The sequence below is a fragment of the Telopea speciosissima genome, chromosome 11 (genome assembly GCF_018873765.1).
Source record: "Telopea speciosissima isolate NSW1024214 ecotype Mountain lineage chromosome 11, Tspe_v1, whole genome shotgun sequence".
Lineage (NCBI taxonomy): Eukaryota > Viridiplantae > Streptophyta > Magnoliopsida > Proteales > Proteaceae > Telopea > Telopea speciosissima.
The window spans coordinates 38302492-38327759 of NC_057926.1; the positions used below are offsets into that span (position 1 = coordinate 38302492).

The 25268-nt window shown below is 41.8% G+C and overlaps 1 protein-coding gene across 3 annotated transcripts in view; it reads right to left on the bottom strand.

Moving 5' to 3' along the window:
• LOC122646230 (calmodulin-interacting protein 111) overlaps positions 1-25268 on the bottom strand; it is a 49312-nt gene that overhangs the window by 2560 nt on the left and 21484 nt on the right. For all 3 annotated transcript variants that reach the window (XM_043839732.1, XM_043839731.1, XM_043839734.1), the window contains 3 exons: positions 18388-18592; positions 11076-11283; positions 2613-3166 (listed from right to left, as the gene is read on the bottom strand). In XM_043839732.1, coding sequence (XP_043695667.1) covers positions 2613-3166; positions 11076-11283; positions 18388-18592 — 967 coding nt within the window. The remainder of the gene's footprint in view (positions 1-2612; positions 3167-11075; positions 11284-18387; positions 18593-25268) is intronic.

A 25268-nucleotide genomic window follows, 5' to 3' on the forward strand; every position in this document is an offset into this window, starting at 1 on the left:
AGAAATTAAGAACAAACCAGAATTAAGAGAAACTTCAATAACTAATTAAATATAGATCAGATAAGCCTGAAACTCTAGTTGAATAGACAGTTCATACAGTAGATCAAATCTGTAAAATATGACATGAATCTGATGGGCAGATCCAAGTTATGCAGGTTTTCTACTGGAACTAGGAAACTGAAAACCCAGATAGAAAACAGACATCCATCAGGTACTTTAGGGTTCGTAACAGTGAACTAATAAGCATCTGAATTAGTGAATAAGAGTAATATGACATCTTAAACAGCAGCAAATAATTGCAGGTATGAAAGTTCAAAAACCTGACTTGAAGAGAGGGGGGGGGGGGGGGAGGGAGAGATAGGAGAGAAGACACAAATTAGGAATCCACCTGATTGCAGGGCTTGGAATCCTCCAACGCCTTACCTGGAAGCCACCAGAAACATGCTACTGAATCCAAAGCAGCACCTACTCAAAATCCACTGAGTCAATCCCTCCTGGATCCACAAGAGATGGCCTGAAATCTACAGAGCCAGCAAGCAGCAAAGACTTCGTTGATATAGACTGTTGTGGTCCTTTCCAAATAGTTCGAGCTTTTGGGTTGGATACTAATATGGTAGCAGAGCCAGGAGGTCCAGTGTTTGATCCCTGGTAGGTGAGGGATATGTGTTCTGTGTTGTTATGCCCCGGCTCCCTCGATGCCATGTGTTGGCGCCACCACGTGATGGTGTCACGTGCAGAGCCGTGTGTGTGTGTATGAACTTGCAGGTGCGGGGGTGTTGATATATATTGTTGTGGTCCTTCATACCAGGTCTTAGAAGTGCTAAATCAATCTTGTTTGGGTTCTCTCCGGACCTTCTCCCGGTCAAATATCTGGGGCTGCCGAGGCTCAAGATCGGATTGCTCTAGATTCCTCCAGCCCACTTCTTGAGCCTCTGTTTTCTTTCCTAAAGCTGAGGGTGGTTTGGGCTTAAGGCATATCAAAGATGTGAACTCGGCGGGCATCCTCAAGTTGATTTGCAAGTTAGCAGCAAAGAAGAAATGTATACGGGTTGATTGGGTCTATTCTAGACATCTCAAAAATTACTGCATCTGGACGGCTCCCCTCATCTCTGTTGTTTCTTGGGTCTGGAGAAAGATCCTGATGCTTAGGCCTCTAGCTTATGGAGTTATCAACTCCTTGATCGATGATGGTGCTTCCACTAGACTTTGGTTGGACAGATGGCACCCCCATGGAGTTCTTCTTCCATTAGTGGGTGACAGAATCATTCATTCCTTGGACTCGAGCAGATTAGCCAAGGTTTCTGACATTATTCAGATTCTGACTGGGTCCCACCGACTTCCTCTCCTTTACTAACTGGCTTCTATTTGGTCTACTCTCTCTAGTATCCCCAGAAGACCTTCTGGATCTAGAGACTTGGTCATTTGGGCTACTTCCTTTTAGGTATATTCAGCTCTAAGTCATCTTGGAATCTTCTCAGATCTCGTGCCCCAATTGTAACTTGGCGCAATTTGGTCTGGTTCAAGTCCTTTATTCCTCACCACAACTTCACTTCCTGGCAAGCCCTCTCTTACTACCTTCCAACGCAGTCTTTACTTATCCAAAGGCACATCCCAGTTCCTCCATCATGCTGCCTTTGTTGAAAAACCATTGAAGATGTTGACCACCTCTTCTTCAGCTGCCCTTTCTCCTCCAGGATTTGGATCGGGCTTCTTGCTAGTTTCTGACCACAGAGTAGAAGAATTCCACCTTTTCAGCACGAATGGATTTGGGCGGAAATAACCTTTGGGGGTACTTCAGTTTGTGATCGAGTGGGCAAACTTGCCTTTGTAGTTGCCATCCATCATATTTTGTTGGAGCGCAATCTCAGGAGATGGTCTTCCAACTCTTAGTCCTTTCATCAGCTTTGGGGCTCTATTCTCTTTGATGTCACGGCCAAATTGTCGGTGGTGCCCTCTAGATGTATTGATTCCCCCAGAAATAGGCGTATTCTTGCCTCTTGGGGGCTCCCTCACTCATTCTAACGAGAGGGTGGTGTAGTAATTGTTGTATTTTAGTTTTGGGAAAATGTTCTCTGTGCAGGGGGGTGCAGGCCACGCCCAGACACAGTGGGGGCAAAATGACCGCCCTGCCCCCATGAAAGGCAGAAATCCCATCCCCGAGATGCCAGCACACGTGCTCTCATTGTCTGCCACGCACGGCTGGCCCCTGCGCTGCTCCTTTAGTTCTTTTCTTCTATTCCCCCCTCAGAAGCCCCTATTTCCCGCTTCTTTGGTAATGAATTGTTATGTTCACCCAAAAAAAATGCAGATACAAGGGATTCATGTTGGCAAACTGATGACTCTCTGTGAGAATAATGAGCATGGCAATCGTCTTTTTGCACATATTGACGTTTCTAAAGGTGCGCCGGGTGTCTTCGTGACTCTTTTTTGATACATCTTAAGGTAGCTCCTTTGAAGCCCTAAGACATCCAGACTATTGTTTTTATCTATTTTCAACACTTGGGATAGGTACGTTTACTAGCAAAGAATTTGATATTAAAAATGCAATTGAAACTCATATATATAGGCCAAATGGACATAGAGAAAAAGGGTCAAAAAGAAAACAAGCATACCTCCCGCATCGCACTGGGCCTCACTTTCATCTTAGCCTTTTCAAAATCTTCAAAGGCCACTTTAAGTGAAAATTCTTCCTCAATACCACAAGTACCCTTAACACTACTCAATAGAACATTTTGAAAAGCATCCCCACTGTTTTGAACTGTTGAACAGAAGAGAGAAGCTTTGGAAATCTCTGATGACACAATCAGATCCGAAATTGATGATGATGATGCAGAATCTTCATTTTCTGTAGAAAAGAGGTTCCCTGTACCTTTAGAAAGATCAGAGCTCCCGAGTGTATCAGCTGACCAAGTTTCATATGAGAGACTCAATCCCTCCGGAGGCACATCATCAGGTTTTACTTTGGAAGGAGTACAAGATTTCTTGAACTTAATATAGCGCCTAAGACAAGCCAATGCTGCCTCGTTGCAAAATGCAGCTAAATCAGCTCCAACAAATCCATGTGTGGTTGAAGCAAGATGCTGAATTTGTATGTCTAAAAGTGAATGGTCCATTTCACTGAGAAGAATAAGTAAAATATCCAAACGCTGCTTTGGAGAAGGCACTCCTGAAAATAAATTGTGTAAGACAGTGAAATTTCACACCCCAAAAAGAAAATTAGAAGTATTGTATTTTTTTAGTTGCAAGGATGTAACAAAGTAAACTAATTAGGCTCAACCTAAAGCTTCATTAATAAATGTACTTCCACAAAGACAACCGAAGATCAGAATACTGAGATATACAATGCTCAGTGCTTAATTTATTTTTTGCTAGGATAGAGAAGCAGGAAAAATAAAATTTCATTAATGAATTAAAAAGATCATAGGTGTAGCAATGTGTCAGTTTACAATTTACAAACACAAGAAAAAAATTTGTTAATTCTCCTTACTATTATTTATTATGAACCTTATGTTCAACTGGACACAATTGAGTTTCTTCTCTAATTTCTCAAGCCTCTAGGTCTCAGTTCCCATCAACTGAACCTAAAACCTTTAGCCCAAATCATAAATAATTTGTTTCTTTAATCAAGAAGCTTACTGTTACGAAGAAACCACCCAACTCTGTCAAATAGCACCCTGCTAGCTGTGAGAGAAGTCAAATGATCAAATCTCACCGAGCTAATAGTCCTATATAGTCCATCGCAAATCTCAACCAAATCTAATAACTCTAAGCCCTATTTCTTAAATCTCTCTCTTATCCTATATCACCCCATAGCAGGGTTCGAAAATTCGGTTTCGACCCTGGTCAAAACTGAAAATTTTCATGTTTTGATCAAAACCTTACACATTTCGGCTGTTGCATTCGTTTGATCATTTCGGTAGTCAAATGGTCATATTTTGGGCCGAAGCTTCAGGGAAACCCTAATTAAGCATCTCTAAACATATTGAAACCTATAGATTGTTAGAAAGAAAAAAAAAAAACAGAACAAAACAAAATGGTAGTTTGGTTTTGGATCCTAGGTTTGCCAGTGTACATCATACCCTGCTCTATACTTTTTCTAATGTAGCATATTCGGCGTATAATTTAGTACTAGAACACACAAAATTCAATTAAAAGAACTCAGACATGCATTAGGAGTGAAAAAAAAAAACATTTAATAGTAAAACCACTAAATGATTGTTGCCACAAACGAAACCGTTCCCACAACTCTATCACAGAAGACGGACATGTCATGATATGCCTGAAGAAATGCTCGAAGTCCAACACAGCAGCCTAATATGTGTCATCATCAACATACTCTAGGTAACCCAACTAGGATATGGATCACCAGGCCAGGAAGACTATGCAAATGTGGACCCACTGTAACTGCTTGGTGGACCGGGCTGATATGGTTGCTGGGGGCTGGGTATAAGAAGATGCTATCCATAAACTGTAACTAACCCTAATACGCAGTGGGGAATGAAGAAGACGATGTATACTGATCATAACCACCATACCCCACCATATGTGTCAATGGAGCCCTTTATGGAAAATGAGGGTGCACGCCATTGTCCTTGCTGTCCTACCCAACATATCCACTACTCTCCTCCAGGCTCAGGCCTCCAAGTGTGCCAGAAAAGCTCATAACACCTATCTCCATGCTACCCTCTGCATTTGGTCATAACTAGCAGTGTGGGTCTCTTGAGTAGCTTGAATGCGTGGGTGTTACAACCGCACCTAAACCTAGACTAACATGAACCTTGCATGTAAGACCGGCAACGGAGTGACTGGACTTCATGCCAAGGCAACTTCCGGAAATCTGGGGGTAAGCATTTAACCTTAATTCATTTGGAAGTATTAGACCTTGTAACATGTGTGTTTTCTAATCAAATGCTGGCCTGCCCATAGAAGAATTCTCCCATTCTCTAGAGAGTGAATTTGGATTGATATGACCTATGCTGGCTCCTCTATATGTGATTCGGTCGGGAAGATGGCGTTTTGTGCAACCCTCAACCATATTTGGATGGAGCGCAATATCAGGAAATGGACCTCCAATTCTCGATCTTACCGGAAGATTTGGGATTCCATTTCTTTTGAAATTAAAGCAAAGTTATCTCTATTTCCTCCTTCAAGTTGTTTAGACTCCCCTAGGAATAGACTCATTGTTCATTCCTGGGGTCTCTCTAATGTATCTTTTGTTGCTTCGGCCTCCCTTAGCTAAGGCTTAGGCTGGCTGGCTTTTTCTTTTCCCCTAAGGGGTCCTCTGTAATTCTTTTTTCTCTTCTCTCTTTTGGTAATGAAATTTCTATTCACCCAAAAAAAACATGTGTTTGGACCTTTCTAACCATCTAGATAAAGTGCCCACGCATGTACGAACACCCCGGAGAAAACCCCGTGCCATTTGGACTTTAATTCAGCAAGAAATGCCCTGTGCGGATCATGTAGATGGTCCTGCGGTAGATTGCATACACAGACGGCACAGGCTATTTTGCCCAGAAATTGGAATCTCGAGGTGTAGACTTCACCTACTCGAACCTGGGGCTTGACCCTTTTGTTCCTAAGTTGCATTTGACCTAATTAACCTATCTTAATCACTAGACACTCAGACTTGTACCCAATCGAACCCAAGTGAATTCTTAATGCATTTAAGTCATTTTGAACAACCCAACCAAACAGCCCTTAGTGCCCCCATTCTATAATTGGTAAAACCCTAATCTCCCTCTCATTTCACTCATTTCCCAAACCTAGAGAGTAGAAAACGTGGAGAGCAAGAGGAAGAAGAAGAAGGAAGAAGACGGAGAAAAGAGAAGGAAGAAGGAAGAGGATCATCAGCTTGCTGTCCCTACTCCATTCTTGAACCATTTCTGAGCTCTACTTTCTTTCCAGCAAACCTAAAGTTTAGCTCAACCAAGGAGCTTGTGGAGAAGAGGAAGATTGAGCTCATTACAGCCCAGCTACACCCCCTTCTGCTGTTTCCATTGATTCCCTATTGTGAGCAGTCCCTTCCCTCTCTATTTTCATTAATTCCTCTTAGGTTTAGGTTATAGGACGATCAATCTTAGCTCAGATCATAGGGTTTTTCAATTCTAATGATTGGATTACTTAAATTGTTACTGGAGATGACTATTGTAATCTCCAATTGGTCAATTCCCAGCCCAATGGCTAGACCACCATTAAACCCCATTGATACACCTAGAATTTGGGGATTTCTTGGATTAGAATTCAATTCAAGTATAGAACCTTAATTGAGGCATAAACCCATGGTCAATTGCAATTCTAGAATGCTAGGAGAAGCCCCCAATTGATCCCTTGTAGGTCTCATAATTGAAAACCACCCACAGCCCAACCATTGCTGAAAAACAGCCAAAATGGTTTGTGCGGCCGATAGGTGCAGATGATGGTCCATCGACCGCACGAATGGAATCTGCAAGAAATAGGCTGATGCCTGCACAAACGCACTTGTGCGGACAATGGGTCTCACAGACCGCACCATTGACCGCACATGCATAAAGTATGTTGTCCAAGATGTTTGACTTAGGGTTTGACTACGGACCCCTTCCCAACTAATGTACACATGTAATTGGACTTTTCAGGGTAACTCCCACCTGTTGTGAGGGCGTACACGCGTACGGAAACCTACGGTCTTTTAGTACGACAACTTTGGTGAGTGGATTAGATACTTGACCTTAATTTTGGAATGATTCTCATTTGCACCTTATGAATGCCATTCATGCATGATCTATGCCTAACACGCTCATGATGTTATACTCACTATGTATGCCTATTTAGAATTCTATATGTTAGCTGGGAGTAGTATGTTAGGATGCTACCATGATGAATGCTAGATGTTTAGGAACTATGCTTGTACTCGAACTGTTATGGTGGAATCGTGAATGTGGATATTGGTTATGTGTTGAGACATGAATGTGAGGGTGATTATATGATGGTTATGTGATGAGATGAGAATGTGTATAATGGTTACGAGGTGAATGTGAATGATGGGATCCAAGTGTCGTGAGTGGGTGTCGGACTTAGGATCGTCATGTGGTATTTACTTGTTGCACATGTAGAAGTAACTTGCATTAGAGATAACTGTTGCATTAGGATGGAAACGGGTTTGTGATCGGGCGACCGTTATTTCGGTATCACATTCGCCGTACTCTTGTAAATGTATGAGTTAGCTAAAGGGGGCAAGAGGATAGCCGGGCAGACCATTATTTCGGCACTATGGACTCGACCTCTAGCCTATCATATGCGTACCCCTTTCATGCAATAGTTGTATCCTGGTTAGGATGTGATGTACCTAGTACTACGATCCTTACCAACAAGGGTTTAGCTATCGGGCAAGCCCACGAGCGAAACCCGTCGAGAAGTTCTCGTGCCGACCATATTTCGGACTAAATGCCATGACGGGGATGCTGCCTATGGTGTTACAGTAGTACTAGACCCGGACTTAGTTGTGATGTTAGGTGGAAATCAATAAAGGCATTCATGCATTGTATGTATTGAGCATCATATAGACATACTTATGCTTGCTTGTGTGATCTAATTGCTCACTGGGCTTGGTGAAGCTCATCCCTCGAGGGTCCTCTCTTTTTAGATCTGGATGCAGGTCTGGTGGACCCAGTTGAGGCTGAACCAGCATATCAGTACGATGACGGATTTGATGTTTGGGGTGCTCCCAGCAAGGAGCACGGACCCGATTGCACTTGTGAGGCTTGTGCTTATGGGCACAATAGTATTGGGCTTGAGACCATTTGAACATTAAACTTTATTTTGACATTTAGGATGTAATTAAATACAATTTTGTTCTTTTGATTACGATATATTTGTATATATATTTAAGTATGGTTTTTGATAAACTTGTGATGTTGGAATATGATGCAACTTACCCATATGATATCACTTATCTAGTTTCCGCACGGTGATATTATGATTATGTTATATTGCTTGCGTTATTACTCTGACTGTGATCACATTATTGGGTTGGTAGAGATGGTACTGCAAAGGCAGATCCTAGCAATGGTAGGGGATACGGGGTATCCTAGTCACGCTGCCCGGTGTTAGGGAGTGGGGTGTGACAGCGGGGGCACGTGTACCATGGTCGGCATCTTGTGTAGCATGATCGAATTGAGTCTCTCCTATGAATTGGACTGGCTTTGGCTCAAGTTCCAGCTCCACCTGCACCTGGTCATACTCCCCTCAGAGGGATGTAAATCTATCACCCCCACTACCACCATCATCATCTCCACCAGTAGACGGGGTAAGGTAGTTCTAGATAGGTAGGAGACCTACTAGGAGCCAAACAACCAGGATTTCACAAATATGCTGGCCGATTGGGCAGAATTGGGGAATTAGGTCAGAAGTAGGGTTAGGCTTAGGGTAATGAGGTAGGGTTTTATTTAGTAAAGTTAGGCAGGCCTAGGGTAAGCTAACAGTGATGGTTTGAATGATGTTTAATTAAAAAAATTAAATTTCAGAAAATTAGGGTTAGAGTTTCGGGTTTTGAGAAATAGGAAAATAGGTGAAACTAGGGTTTAGGATGGGAATTCAGGGAAGGGCTTTCTGGTCGAGTCTTCAGGGCAGTGAGGGGGAGGTTCGGCTGTGATATGGATGGGTTTGGATTGCTAGATAGGTCTAGACAGAATTTTAGGGTTTTGGGTTTCAATAGGGCCGAGGGGAATTAGGGTTTAGGTGTTAGGAATGGGGCAGCAACCTGGATCGACTGTAGGGATGGATGCAGGGATGCTGTGATTAAAAGTTGGATGGATTCTAATGGAGGAATAAGGCTGGACAGGAATTCTAGGGTTTAGCGGGGATCGATTCGGAATAATTAGGCTTAGGCTGGAGGATAAGAAGAAGAAGGATAGTTGCAGGATATTAAAAGTAACTTACTGGATTTGCAGAGATCCAATAGCAGCAGCTTGAAGCACAGAAGAGGGCCTGCCGATCTTAACAGATGCAAGGAGTCGATTGGAGGTCCACCAATCCCTTCATCTTGAGATCCACAAGGCACACTCACAAAGGAGTAAGGCAGCAGCAATGGCATGCAAGCATAAACTGAAAATTTTTAATCTGAACTGTGGGGGAGCCTCCCACGATTTCTAATATTTATAATATGGCCATAGGCCCAAATCCTAATACAATCTAAATACCTCCCTCACATAAATCATGGAAGGGGTGTAACACTTTAATTAAAACTAAAACTTAAGAGATTCCTAAGTAACCAAAAGGAAATAAGAACCTATCAACCAATAGGATTAATTCACTTAAATTGAACCAAGGCTGAACCGGTTCAACTTAAGTTACATTTAATACTGAAAATTAAACTAAGTATGGGAAATAACTAAAGCTGAATAAACTAATTAATAAACTAAGGCTCCAAATACTAGGCCCTAATCTTAGGGCTTCTTCGTTTTCTTCTTCTTCTTGCGGGTACTTGGATCTGCATCACGGTGACAATGAGCAAGTGTGGGGCTTTTCAAAACCAGAGATTCTTATCTTATTCCATGCCAGTGGCTTGACCAGTAACCGATGGTGAAAACTCAAAAAGAAAAATAGAAAAGAAAGAAAGGGCAAGAATGACACGAATGGTCGTCGTTTTAGCTACCTAGGGCAAATTCCAAAGTTTTGACTCAATATTTTTGTTTAGCTACGAATGATGCTTCATAGTTGTCAAGGTGGCAAGGCAACCCAAGGCGATGGAGGGGTGCCTATGCGCTTAGGCGACCAAGGCGCCCAAGTGTTATTTTTCATTTCCCCTATTTTCTAACATAATTTAGCAAGGTACAATATATACCTTATATCATCAAAAATCAACATAGAACTAGAAGACAACAGAACTGAAGAAGCAAGCTATTGAGAATTTGAAACAATCAAAACATACATTTGATTTATAATGTTCTTGGAATTGGTCATTGTCCTAGCCGCCTCAATGCTGGATCATTCTAAACCAACAATTCAAACAGGGTGTTCCACCAGCCCAAAAAAGAAAGGTGTTAGTTTCTGGTGATTGTGATACACTAGGGCCCACTATCTATCCATGATTCAGGAACATCTCCACAGGCCATGTCAATTCTAGGGAGTGGGAAAATTGTAATAAAATACATTGGGTTATAATATTGAATTAGAGGAATTTCTATTCTTTAAGTTGTAGGCCCTCGTGTTTTTTCAGATAGATTAGTCATTACATACCGGGTATTTTGAAAGAAGTTTAACTTAATTTACTACTTAAGTAATAATCTAAGTCCTATGGGGAGTTTCAAGTTAGTTTTTTTCTTATTCAATATATTTATTTATTATTAGGATTTTACTTGTTAAGGGGTTTCAGAATTCTTTTTAAAGTCAGAAATAGGAAACATTCCCATCATAACTCATAAATAAGCGAAGGTTTGAAATGGGGCCCCTGCTCCTCTCTCCCTGCCGGAGCTTCTGGGGAGCTTCTGGCAGGCCTGAAACTCTTTTCTCCTGCTTGACTCCCCTTCCCTAGCAACATGTTGGCTCCCTCCTCTGGTACTCCTTCCACTCCTCTTCCCCCCCTCTTCCATCCCTCCATCATCTCCTTCTCAGTCCGCTTCTCGGGCTGCCCCCTGGACCTCTCTGTTCCCCTTAAACCCCACGGCTGGTTGCAATGGACTTCCCCTGCACTTTGTGGCCCCCTCTACCTTGGGTTCCTCGAAGGTGGCTATGTGCCTTGCTGACCTTCTTGTCGATGAAGCTCTTCTCTGGGATGAATAAATGCTTCCCTAATTTCATGTTTATGATACTTCTTATATAATTTGTATAGTTGTCTTCATAAAGACATGCAAGCCAGGGCATTTTTTCTCCTGGAGAAGTCCAAAGAGAAAATAAACAAACAACTATCAAGTGCATTGTACCTGCAATTTCAATTTTGCTCATATTATCCTAGAATACACAAGTAACAGCAACATTGACTATAACATGTATATGAGAATGCAAGGGATAAGCATTCAAACTACAGTCATGACAGTGCATATACACAAGAACTAATACAAATGAGTGCTCCTTCAAACTCGGAATAGAAAATGAGACAATACCAATTTCAATTTCTCTGTCAAGCCTCCCAGGCCGCCTCAATGCTGGATCAATACTATCAGGCCGGTTGGTGGCGGCTATGATTAGTATCCCAGCAGTTCTATTAATGCCATCCATCAAATTCAACAATGTTGCAACAATTCTCTGAGAAAGCTCTTCACCCCCATCCTTCCGTGCAGGAGCAATGGCATCCAACTCATCAATGAACACCTATGAGACAGCAAACTCTTAGTCATACACATGATGGAAACTAAGCTAACCCAGGTTACTTTCACAAGAAAATTCAAAAAAAGTCAGAAAAGGGAAGACAGAACTGCAATGATAGGGATTGTGATGTTAGGTTAAACCCTTCGCTCTTAGAAACAACAAAATCTCTCCGATTACAATGTTTCGAACTACTAACCCTCAAACAGAAAATATATCCACCAATACCAAAATATATGAATTTTAGGACATCATAACATAGTTGTCAAGTCGTCGCCTAGGCGTCCAAGCGGTTTTTTTTTGGAGTCTAGGCGATTGTCGCCTTAGTGCAAGGAGCTGTTTTAATTTTTCATTATTCTTTTGTTCCATTTATTACGTTTCTATTGGTAATTTTATTATTCTTTTAATCCATTTATTATGTTTCTATTGGCATCAAACCAGATTTGGCATTGATTTATGCCAAACATCATTTAAGTAAATGACTTTGTAAATATCTCTCCATTTACTTATGATATTATTCATAAATAAGCAAACACGCCCCCCAATGAATCTAATTAAAATCGTTAAAATATCAAATTCCAAAAGAATAAAAAGTCAACTCCCCAGTTGAAGAACAAAAACTGGATTTTCGGTTGTAGGGGAGATTTTCAACTTTCAAATGCTAGGGTTTTTCTCAAATCTAAAAATTTCATAAATCTTATTGTGATAGAACATCACTAAAAACCAAAAGAGCAGCAAAATAATCTTTTGCTTTGATGTAAAAAAAATTTTCCCATTTAGGGCGATTTTAAACAACATTCGTGCACACCAAATAAGGTTTGAACGAAACATAACTCCTTCAATATAAATCAGATTTAAGCAATCTTGGATTTGTTGGAAAGCTGGTTTTGTGCTCTACTTAATACAAAAAAAGTCTCATGTAAAAATAAAATCATTTGACCAGTCAAACTTATTAGGGAACAAAAACATTTCTCTAAATCGAAAGCAGTTTATTTACTTATATACAAGATAATGTTTTCCAAGAACAATATAAACCAAATGTGAGACTAGGTATACCAGGACAATGACCATTTCCAATAAAGTATAAACCAAATGTATGTTTTGATTGTTTTAAACTTTCAATAGCTTGCTTCTTCAGTTCTGTTGTCTTCTAGTTTTATGTTGATTTTTAATGACTTGATGAGGCTTAATGTTGATTTTTTATGACTTGATGCAGCTTAATGTTGATATTTGATGGCTTGATGTGGCTTAATGTTGATTTTGATGAATGAAAAATATATTAACGAAGCATAGAGAATCTTCCCAGACCCTGCTAAATGCGGGAGCCTTGTGCACTGGGTACGGCCTTTTTAGAGAATCCCGCCCCCCCCCCCCCCAAAAAAGGGGGGAAAAGAACATGGAAGAAAACAAGGAGAAAGCTCCACAACAAACAACGGGCTAACCTACAACCTAATCAAGCTGAAGGGAAATCACACAAAGAGGAACAAAGGACATAATCAGACACAAATAACCAATCATCTGTATATAAAGTTGACCTTCTTCCCATTAGGATTATAGGTAGGAATGGGAGGAATCAACCAGCTCCCGTTTTGATTCTTAGAAGGTAAGGAAAGACTCTCCAGGTCCAAAAAGGTACCCATTAGATCTAAAAACTCCCCTATCATTGACGTCAAAATCACAATCATCCGCATTAGGTGGAGAGGTCACCACGTCCCTATTCAGAATATCAATTGGAACTTCTTGAGCCAACTCAGATTGGGGATTCAGATGAGTTAGTGAAGCTTGCAACAGACAACCCAACACGGCCATCTCAGTATCCATCGATTCGACTTCATCCAACACAACGTGGTGGCCATTAATATCAATATAGATGGTGCTTCCCTCAACCATGAACCCATCTTTAACCAACAATCCCATAGAACACGTATTAGAGATCCCTCCTCAACGGTTATTTGTTTTTTTTTCCTTTCTTACCCTTTCTTTTCTTTCCCTTAGAACTCTGACCATTGACAGCCTCACTCTCCCCATTGCATGTAGAGGGGAGGCCCAATACAGGCCCAGCAGAGGAGGGATGGCCTGCTTCAACCCAGTCTCGTTTGCTCCTATGTTATGAGACATAGCCATGTCAAGAGTGGTTCCACCCTCCTCTCCAACCGACACATCACTATCCACCTTCAAACCATTTGAACGTAAGGGAGCAAAAGGGTTAGTCGAGCCAATTCGGGTTGCAGCCCCTGATACATCTCATAGAGTTGGCAGACCATCCAATTGGCCGGAATAGCAAGAGTGCAGAGTGTTGTCTGCCTCGGCAGGCAAAGTAGCAAAACAGAGGGAAATCTCGGGCCCAACACCAACCAGGTTGCTGGTGGGAGCAGCAGAGCTTTGCAGGCCCTCAACGGTCAACTTTTCTGAGCCTCTCACTGCAACTCTCAGACCTGGCACCGGCAGCGGGAGAATCCCCAGGCCTTGAGAAGGAACGTTGATAAGGGGGGAGGTAGGATGAATGCCTTCTCTCTGGTGGCCTGAGGCAGGAATGCGACGAGGGAGTGTACGAGTGGAAGCAGATTTAGAACACTGGACAGTCGCGTGTCCAAACGAGCAGCAAGAGACACACCTCGGTGGCAACCACTCATACTCAATGGCCTGCTCGTAATTGGGAGCACCTTCAGGGAAAACAGTGACTGCTCTGGGGAGCTCCGCCAAGGCTTGGATCTCGATACAGATACGAGCAAACGATAACCTCTCCGTTGATAACATGAATCTGTTTGAGTACTTAGGGATGCCAATGGCACTGCCGATCAAGCTCAATGCTGAAGACGTCCAAAGATGGAAGGGGAGAGATAGCAGCCTAACCCAAACAGGAACAGATGATAGCTCCATCTTCTTCAGCGGAAGAGAAGGATCCCATGGCCTGCTCGAAAGTGTACAAGGCCCCTCCTCCAAGACCTTGAATTTATCTTCCTCACTATTAAATTGGAACACAAGGATGCCATTGTCGATCAGTTTGATTTTAACCTGACCAGAGAGTTTCCAGAGCCTAGAGAGAAAGGATTTAATATACTCAAATGCAGGCCTGTGACCCACAAAGAAACCCACACAAGTATTCTTCCAAAGATGTAGCTCCTCATTCACCATATTAACTGTGCAGTGAATGACATTTTTCCCTTCGATCAAGGTAGGCTGAGAGAACTGAAGAGAGATCTCCTGAAGAGCTGAAGGAGGGGCCTCGAAGAGAGACGCCCACGCACAAGATTGCACACCACCACCCAAGGTTGAAGGAGCTTCATCCAGGCCAGCTTCCAAGTTCACACCCGACGGAAAATCCGCTTAAGGAGACAAGGCATTTGCCACCTCAACCAAAGCATGACTCCCTTCGCCCACTACATGGAGAGAACCCGCAGCAACACTAGTTTGGCCAAAGCTAAACACCAGACTGCTAGTCGCACCAGGTTCCACTCGCAGATGGGAACCCCGTCGAACCTCCCTCGGGAGGCTAGGAGAGTCCACCATAGGATCGCAACTTCCTTCAAGAAGGCTTCACAACTCTCATGGTACCGGTGGGCGTCGATTTTTTATGTGGCTTAATGTTGATTTTTATGATATAAGGTATATATTGCAGAAGATTAAATAATGTCAGAAAAGAGGGGAAATGAAAAATAACACTTGGGCGCCTTGGTCGCCTAGGCAGGCGTCTTGTCGCCTTTACAACTATACAACATAAAGGTGGAAACAAATTAAAAGTGAGGCTCAAGAATCAACAAAGTATCTCAACTCAAACCCTAACGGAGCAAAGTATAATTTACCAAGACTAACAAGCTCAAGGTTGAGTCAGGTTGTTTACATTAGGCTAGTCAGAAAACACTTGACCTCAGGTCCAGCTCAATTCAACAAATCACTCTCATCACATGACCAAACACATCAAGTGGTTAACAAACCTTTTTTATCACAAGTTGAATTAGCAGGTGAAAACTAATTGACTTCATGTCATCACTTTCTTCTTCATGTTGATCAAAATCCTTCACTGTCCAATTGGTTTCATTATTTTCCAAAATTCTCATCCATGCTCCATCCAATCAAACTCATGCCCTTCTTTTTTCTTTTTTTCTTTCTTTTCATTGAGAGATAATCAAACACATCCCTTGTTTTCTGTATAAATTACAATTTGGTCCTCATGAAATTCTCTTGGGTGTCATTATCCTCTCCCTCTGATGCAGCAGGAGAAGAAATGGTAAATCAGGATGATCGATCCCCCTTTTGGTCCTTGTTTTATCTTCTTTCCAGCAGCTTCTAGAGATTTCCAGCAGCAGTAGCATCTTAGCAGTCTTGGTTTTTATTTTCTGGTCTTGTAACTTGGTTTCTTTTTTGTTGCTCACGTTCTAGAAGCTCGTTAACAGGATTCGAGTACTTGTTTAAGTTTCTTCTAGTAGATTCTAGGCTAGACTAGAAGAGATTCTGTACATAGTTTTTTAGAAAGTTTGTAGTTGGAGTCCAAGTAACAAGGCGGGAACTGTTCCTATAACGAAGGGTCGGCGCATCAATGTAAAGCACTGACTTTGATTATGAAAGTTGCTGATTGCTGCTAAATAGTGTGGATTCACAGTGAAGTTCAGGAGAGGATTCTCCTTGGCCAACAGGGTGGATTCCTTAGTGTGGATTCACTGTGAGTTTGTTCTTCATAGTTTCTGCTGAGTTTCAACTTTCAACTATTATTCACCTATTCTTTAGTCCTGTAATTCTCCTTTCAAATAGTCATCCAATAGGTCAGTTTCACCAACCTTTCCAATCATTGCAGATGCTAAGTTTTTCGTTAGTTTTCAGCAACCTGCAACTCTCTATTACTCTCTTTATACTGCTCTGTTTAGCCTGAAACTTCACCTGTTATCTCTGTTCATCCATCCCGCATAAACCCTACCAGCAGAGTTGTCACGGCCATAGTTGTCACGGCGTCTGGGCAAGCCAAGGCGTTGGAGGGGGTCTGGACGCAAGGTGGCCAAAATGCTCGCCTAGGCGACCAAGGCGACACTAGTTGTCAAGGTGCCTAGATGCCAAGGCAGTCACCTGAGCAACACCTTGACAACTATGGTCACGACGTCTAGGCAAACCAAGGCATTGGAGGGGGCCTGGGCGCAAGGCAACACCAACAAGGCGACCAAGGGGACACTAGTTTGTCAAGGTGCCTGGATGCCAAGGCAGTCACCTAAGCAACGCCGTGACAATTATGCCTAATTGCCTACCAGTAAACCTTTGTTGCAACCCAGTTTTCATATCCAACTCACTACCTTGATCTCTTCTGCCACAATCCATTACAAGCTCTACCACACTCGTTAAACCCCGAATTTCCCGGAAATTTTGATCACTAATCCATCCCATCAGGACCTCCACTCGGCCAGAGCTTCAATCAAAGCTCTAGTTTGTAAGATATCATTTTTTCTCCAATCAAACCCTAGTTCTGCCATAATCCCAATTCAGTCGACCTTCCTTAGTTCTGACCTCAGTTTATTCCCATTAATTAATTTCGGTTCCAGTTCTCAAAACCCCAGACCAAAACTCTAAATTCCCTCTTTAGCTACAAGCACTTTGAGCCTAAAACACTAATTAGGGTTAAAGTTTTTTAGTGCCTCCACCCTCTCAGACTAAGTCCTCCTCAGAAGTGCCCACCTGCGTATTTGGCTCTTTCCAATCGCATTTTAAAAGATTGGACCTCCTTGCTGTTTCTGCAGGACTTGTCCTAGTTACCCAAATTTTTTACTCCTAAGAACAACGGTTGGGGTTATCAATATGATATGGTACTGATATGATACTTTAGAATAAAAACAAAAACAAAAAAATTGTATCTTCCCTATATGAACCGATACAGGTTGATACGGTCCAATACGAGACTGATACAGCCCGATATGGATCAATACAAGATAAGATACACCTCCTTTAAACCTGCAAAACATAAACCGTATGTAAGATACAAAACTGAGAGCAACGAAGGCTTGGAAACATGTTTTTCTTTTCAATCTGAGTTGAGGGAAATCAAGGATTTTGTGGTTAATTCTGATTCTGCCTCTACGGTTAGAGTGATCAACCAGAATAAGTGTAATCTCTGGAAGGGGTGGTATTGATTTCAGGAAATCCAGACGATTTGTAACTCCACTCGGTCATCTATTACCTTTGCTTTTAGGGAAAGTAACAGAGCGGCTGATTGGCTTGCCAATCTTGCTTGCAAAATGGCAGCCAACAAAGTTTTCCAAATGGGGGAAGAACCTCCAAGGGAGCTTCGGCGTATTTTGCAGGAAGACAAGATTGGTTTGCCGGTCCTTAGAAAAAGGTAGTGCTTGTTTCTTTGTTCTTTTTATTCCTCCTGTTGTAAGGGTTAGGGATTTTCCTTGTTTGTGTGGTTGAGAGTTTGAGCTCATGTGGGTTGGAGTAAGGCAGCAATGTCCCCTCCTCCCCCCCCCCCCCTTGTATTTGGTTTTAATTCCACTTTTATTAATAAAGTTTAGGGGCCGCCCCCGGGTCCCAGATAATATTCGGTGTAAAAAAAAAAGTTGGAGGAAATCATCTAGCATAAAAAACGACCCTAATCTTCACCATTCCAACAAGTTTTGTGGATTTATAGTGCTCAAAACACGGATCGAAGCAGCTTTGGGCGAAAAGAGGTAAAGTTGCATCTCATTTTTTTTTTTTAATTGCTAGATTGGGTAAAAACGACTCAAATCCTTGCGTCAAACTGATATATAGTTACATACTGCATAATAAGATATTTTATACTTCAAAACTGTATTTTGATTTTTGCATGTATCCTAAGCACATCGATACGTTTCTTGACCATTTCCATGTGTATCTTTAGCATAGCTGGTGTCCCTCCTATAAGATCTTGTACATCTCTTAAAAGTTAAAATCACTCTTCCGATATGATACCTGATACTGATACTGATACTTTAAAGTTTAAACCTTGCTCATAGCACATATGAAAACTCGGAATCAGAATATACCCAAAAAAAGGTAACAAAATGAACACCCCAAATTGTTACATAGCAAATACTAAAAACAAATTATAGGGAAATAAAAAGGAAGGACATAAGAGGGCTTCTTGACATTATGATGGGAAAGAAATCTGACCACAGCAGGTGCAGCTTTGCTAGCTGAATCAAAAACTTCATGCAATGCTTGCTCACTTTCACCATAGTATTGACTTACAACCTCAGGTCCATTTACAGAGAAAATGTTGACACCAGTATCACGAGCACATGAATGAGCCAAAGACGTTTTTCCGGTCCCAGGAGGACCATGGAGAAGCACGCCCTTTGTAGTTCGTAAACCCAGACTGAGTTAGTTTGAAAAGTAACGAAAAGTAACGAATATTAGTTCTGAATATGTCAAAATAAGAATCCATAAACGCAACAAAATAAAATCAGCTCATGTTATGGTAAGACATACATAAACACATACATATACGTATACATTTATACAATCAAAACCAAATATTTTCATTTTAACAGAGAGTATTGAAACCAAATAAAGAATCATTAAAACAAAAAAGTAACAAAAAAGCCAAGGCTGTAGTATACGGATCAAGATAAATAAATTCCCTCTCAAAACTTTCTGTTAAAAAATTATTTATCCACCCGTGTCCCCCTTTGGATAGTCCGCCGTGTTAGAGCTCCTGTATGATATACATATTGTTTCCTCCCTTTCCAACAAGGTCGGCCTTTTAGAGGAAACGGTTCCAACATGGTATCAGAGCAGGCAGGGGTCTCGGTATCGAGTCCCACTGGGAGCGAGCAGGTGTTAAAAAATTATTTATCCACCAGTGTCCTCCTTTAGATAGTCCGCCGTGTTAGAGCTCCTGTATGATATACATATTGTTTCCTCCCTTTCCTACAAGGTCGGCCTTTTAGAGGAAACGGTTCCAACACTTTCGTTACCTAACTCGTCCACTATAGAATTAGCTGTTTTAAGACTCCACTAGGATAAGATGTCCAAGGAAAAGATATAGGATATCACTGTGGCTTGAAATCATAAATATGACCAAGAAAACAGTACTGGAAATTTTTGGAGAAGCAGACTGATGTCACCTTTTTCATAAAGAGTAAATGACTTCAAGCAGGCTTCGAACTCCACAAGTTATTGAGTGACCATGAGGCAAGAGTCATATCATGTAGCAAGAATATAGGAATAATTCAATCTGAATGATAATTAACAAAATCATATTGCTGGTGACAGCTTCAATGCTTGTCATTTGTCCAGCTTACTTGTTATTTTTAGATGTTTTTGAATTTTCTTAATCCAATATCCACATTCTCCACAATGTTGATCTAACTTCTGCAGTCTCTTTCAAAATATTTTGACAAAATCTCCCCAACTCTCCATGTCAAATTACCAGCAATTAGTACAACTTCAGGGAGGGAGATGAAAGTAGGATAAGTTCTGGAATAATTCGCATGATTTATATATTTCCAAAAAGAGATATCCAAATTAAGAGTAATTCTAGGGAGACTGCCCACATTAAATGCACTTGACATAGGGATAGAAATAGTGCACACAACTTGAGCAAGGTGTTGTGAATGTTGTCATTGTTGTCAACACATTCAGTTGATCAACACACTCATCAGAGAATGGGAGCATTGCTGATGTGGAAGAGGAAGAATGCCCAGTTGTGAAGAAGAGCAGATGATGCAGCAGATCTGAAGAGTTTGACACCCAATGCACTTTGTTTGATGCTGACCAGAGATGTGTCAATGTCGACAAAGGGATACTCGACAGTCACTGGTTCTGTATTTATGAATAAAGTTATGGTTGCTATTGATCGAGTTAAACCAGAAAGAGGAGAGAAAGGGAGGAGGAGAAGAGAAGAGAGGGATGAAGAGAATTCGGGAAAATGAGTTAGAGAGTGATCAACCTCTCTTAAATCTATGTATTGAATCTAAGTTTTAAAATTACAAGTATGCCCCTACATATCAGCATATATGATTACACATTATTCCCATCATACCCTCACAACAGTATTCCAACACTCCCCCCTCAAGCAGGGGAGTAGATATCGTACATGCCCAAGCACAACTTGCTCAACAGGGTATAGAACAGCAGGACATTTGTCCCTTTGTTTGACATATCCGCCAATTGATCTCGTCTACACAAGGGTGTGAAGATACACATGGAATCAATTTTCTCCTTCATGAAGTGACGATCAACTTCAATATGCTTCATCCAATCATGCTGCACAGGATTGTAGGCAATGCTGATAGCAACCTTATTGTCATAGCATAGTCTCAGGAAAATATTAACTTCAAATCCCAGTTTTGAAATAACTTTTTCAACCATAAGAGTTCACAAACTCCATTTGCCACGGCCCTAAATTCTGCTTCAGCACTTGATCTGACAACATCAAACTATTTCTTGATTCTCCAAGTAATTAGGTTCCCACCAACAAAGGTATAGGACCCCAATGTAGACCTTCTATGAATAACAGAGCCAGCCCAATTAGTGTTAAAGTGTAAGCCTCAATTCTCCAGTGGTTATGTTTTGTATACAATAGTCCCTTTCTTGGGCTGGATTTCAAGTACCTGAGAATGCAATATACAGCTTCCATATGACCAGATTTAGGAGCACGCATAAACTGGGTAACCACTCCAACTACATAGACAATATCTAGATGACTGAGAGAGAGGTAAATTAACTTTCCTATAAGCCTTTGATACCTCCCTGCATCAATCAAAGGATGGCCACTATCTTCCCCTAGCTTATGATTTGAGTTTATTCGAGAGTCAGAAGGTTTACACCTTAACATCCCTGTTTCTTTCAGGAGATCCAACACATTTTTTCTTACAGATATAAATTCCCTTTCTTGACCTTGATACTTCAATTCCCAAGAAGTACTTTAAAGCACCAAGATCTTTTATTTCAAATTGCTGAGCGAAATAAGTTTTGAGCCTCTTTACTTCTTGATCATTCCCAGTTACTACAATGTCGTCCACATAAAGAATTAGGGTTGTAATCCTACCATTGCCTTGTCTAGTAAACAGGGTGTGATCTGCTTGACACTAAGTGTACCCATTCCTTAATATAGCCCCCATCTAAACCTTTCAAACCATCCCTTTGGGGTCTGTTTAAGGCCATAGAGGACCTTCCTAAGCTGCCACACTATTCTTAGCTGTGGGAAATTTGAAGCTATATGTGTGACGCCTAGGCGTCCAAGCACCTTGTTTGCCTAGACGAGAGCCTAGGCACCTTGTTGGTGTCGCCTTGCGTCCAAGCCCCCTCCAACGCTTGTGGTTGCCTAACGTTGTGACAACTATGGAAGCCATGAGGAACTTGCATATATACTTCCTCTTCCAAGCCACCAGGAGGAAATGCATTCTTCATATCAAACTGATAAAAGGGCCAATCTTGATTTGTTGCTAAGGATAGGAGAACTCTTTTTGAATGGAGTTTGACCATAAGAGCAAATGCTTCCTAAAAATCAACTCCATACACTTGGCAATATCTTCTAGCCACCAACCTAGCCTTATCTTTCTCAATGGTGACATCTAAATGATGTTTGACTGAGACAACCCATCTGTAGCCTATTGGGACTTGACCTTCAAGAAGGTTAACTAACTCACAAGTAACATTCTTCTCAAGTGCTCTCATCTCCTCACACGTCTTCCTTCCATTTTGGATCGGTTATGGCCATAGAAAGTTTTAGGAATAGAGATTGATGACAAGACAACTGAACATGCAACACCTATAGGGTATATTGAATCATAAGAAACAAACTTGGCCACAGAATTAGTACACCATTTGGCTTTTATAACAGCATTAGAAAGATCTAACCCAAAGGATAAGATGGAATGTTACCTGAATCAAGGGAATGAGGTTCAGGATGAGGATAAAAGAGGATTGTTGGCAGGTCTTCTCCCTTTTGTACACAATGACCTCCTTTTCCAAGATCTAACTCAAAAGCATAAGATGGAATGTTACCTTAATCAAGGAAATGAGGTTCAGGATAAGGATCAGAGTGGACTGTTGGCAGGTCATCTTCTCCCTTCTCTATACAATGAACTCCTTTTCGTTTTCACCTTACCCAATTTTCTCAAACTAATGTCCCCCTCTGCTACTGTACCTCCCCCTTTTTCGAATTCCATCACACCTTCTACGACATCCATATGCAGATCCTTAGTTTTCCAAATATCAAAGACAAAGGGTGAGATAGGTAAAGGTTGGACTTAAACCACCTAATGTAGGACAGGAATGAAAATTCAACCAATCCCAAAACAGGATCTGAAATCAGGGAAAATTGGTTCAGTTCGATTGTAAAGGCTGGGATGATTTGATAAGGTATGGTTTAGTTCAAGGGTGAGGTTACTGTGGAGGGATAAGTCTGGGACAGTAGGAAAAACAAGGGGTTAAGCAAACAAATCTGCAAAAGGTTTTTCTTCTCTGCCGATTTGAGTAGCAGGCTAGGAAATAGGGATTTAATGTGTTTTGGGGAGATTTCTTGTGGAGGCCAATCAACAGATCAGAAGGGGCTGAAAAGGGGATCAAGTGGAGCTCTAGGATGGGAGAAAAGGTGCTCAAAAGATGGAGAAAAAGTGATGGCTGGATAGGGCAGGAGAGAGGGAGAATGGAATTAGAAAGTACTGAAAAAAAGGTTCAAAACCAGTCACAGCACAAGGGAGCAGCTGGAGTGGGGATGTCTTTTAATGGCTGGATTGCTTGAAAAAGAATGAGAATAAGGACTAAAGAGTAACCTCCTGACCTTCCCACCGCAAGGTGTCAGCTTGGATCACACACCAGCTCCATCACCAAAGATCGAACACCATGGAAATAGCTTCATTGAAGCAACATGCAAGCAACAGTATTTGGAGAATAGAAATCGTGGCTGGCTGCCAAGGTAGGCAGCAGCCTTCTTCTTTTTCTTCCTTGAGTACACCCTTGGTTCTGCATCAACCCTCCCCGGCTTGAAAACATTCGTCTCCGACAAATGAGTGAAGGCCATATAACGTTCGTAAAAGTCCAGATCAAGCTTCTTGAAATCATCGGCGTGTATCCAAGTACTATCATGTCGTGGGTGATCCTTCTATTTGACGAGAAAGGCATGGTAACCGGTGCCACGACGAGTGGTTTTGTACATGTCGTCCAAAACCTCTTCAATGATGTCTTCTGCAGACGGCTTAAGTTGGGGCAGGCGTAGCAATTGTTCAGTGTCACCATCATCAATGTGGTGCCCCACATAAAGGTGTAAATCAGCCACATTGAAGACGTTGCTTATACCCATGTCTTCAGGCAACTCGAGTACATAAGCATTTGGGCCAACACGCTTCAACACCTTGTATGGACCCATCTACCTTGGGTGGAGTTTAGTGTTGACTCCTGTCTCCTGGTTGGAACCTCTCCGGATTGACACAGTCCATCACCATGTCCCCTAGCTGAAATTCCACATGGCGGCGATGACGATCAGTTGTAGCCTTGTAGACATCGTTGTTGAGAGCTATTCAGCGCCAAACATCAGCATGCACCTCTGTGATATGGCGCAAAAACTCATCGGCTTCAATGTTGATACGTGCTTGTGGTGGCAATGGAACAAGGTCTATAGGCCGCTGGGGTTGAACTCCAAGTAGTATCTCAAAAGGAGTGTGGTCGGTAGTCTAATTCACGGAGCTGTTATAAGCAAACTCAGCTATATCAAGTATAGATGGCCATGTCTTCTCATAATCACGAACCAAGCACCTCAGTAAATTACCCAAACTCCGATTAACCACTTCTGTTTGCCCGTAAGTTTGTGGATGAAAAGATGTGGAGAGCTGGAGCTTTGTGTTTGTTCTCAACCACGAAGTTTTCAAAAGTAACTCATAAATTTAACATTATGGTCAAATACAATGCTGCTGAGCAGGCCATGAATTCGCACTACTTCTTTGAAGAACAACTTGGCAATTTGATAGGCATCAAAGGTCTTGCGGCATGGCAAAAAGTGAGCCATTTTAGAAAAGCGATCAACAACCCTAATGGAATTATACCGTGGCAGTCCAAGAACAAAGTCCATGCTAATATCAACCCATGGTGCATGAGGGATAGGTAATGGAGAGTACAAACCTGTATTTTGCTTCCCTTCCTTCGCAAGCTAACATACCTGGCACCATTTGATCACATGATCAACATCCTTTGCTATGTGTGGCCAATAATAACGGTCCGTCACCTGAATAATGGTCATATCCTTCCCAAAATGTCCACCCAAGCCTCCTGAACAACTTGGCAATTTGATAGGTATCAAAGGTCTTGCGGCATGGCAAAAAGTGAGCCATTTTAAAAAAGCGATCAACAACAACCATAATGGAATTATACCGTTCTCTAGTAGGTGGCAGTCCAAGAACAAAGTCCGTGCTAACATCAGCCCATGGTGCATGAGGGACAGGTAATGGAGACTATAAACCTGTATTTTGCTTCCCTTCCTTCGCAAACTGACATACTCGGCACCGTTTGATCACATGATCAACATCCTTTGCTAAGTGTGGCCAATAATAACAGTCCGTCACCTGAATAATGGTCTTATCCTTACCAAAATGTCTGCCCAAACCTCCTCCATGTAACTCTCTTATGATGCGATGTCGTAGGGAAGAGTTGGGAATGCATAGGCGTGTTCCCAAGAACAAGTAACCATCATGGACAGAATATTTAGGATGTTGTCCAACTTGCTGCAACTCATCATAGATCACACAAATCTTTATTGGCAGCATACTCTCCTCGTATTTGATCAATACTAACTGCATGGGCAGAAAAGGTATTGAGAGTGAGAACCTTGCGGCTTAATGCATCAGCCACTGTGTGCTCTGTAGTGCCAGCCTTGTATTTCAGCGCAAATACAAACTCCTGTAGATAGGCTACCCACTTGGCATGCCTGTTTCTAATCGACTTTTGAGAGTGAAGATGTCTGAGCGCTTCATGGTCCCTGCACCAATAAGATAGAGGCTCCAATGACGTAACACTTGGAACAACTGCATACAGCTCCAAATCATAAGTCGAGT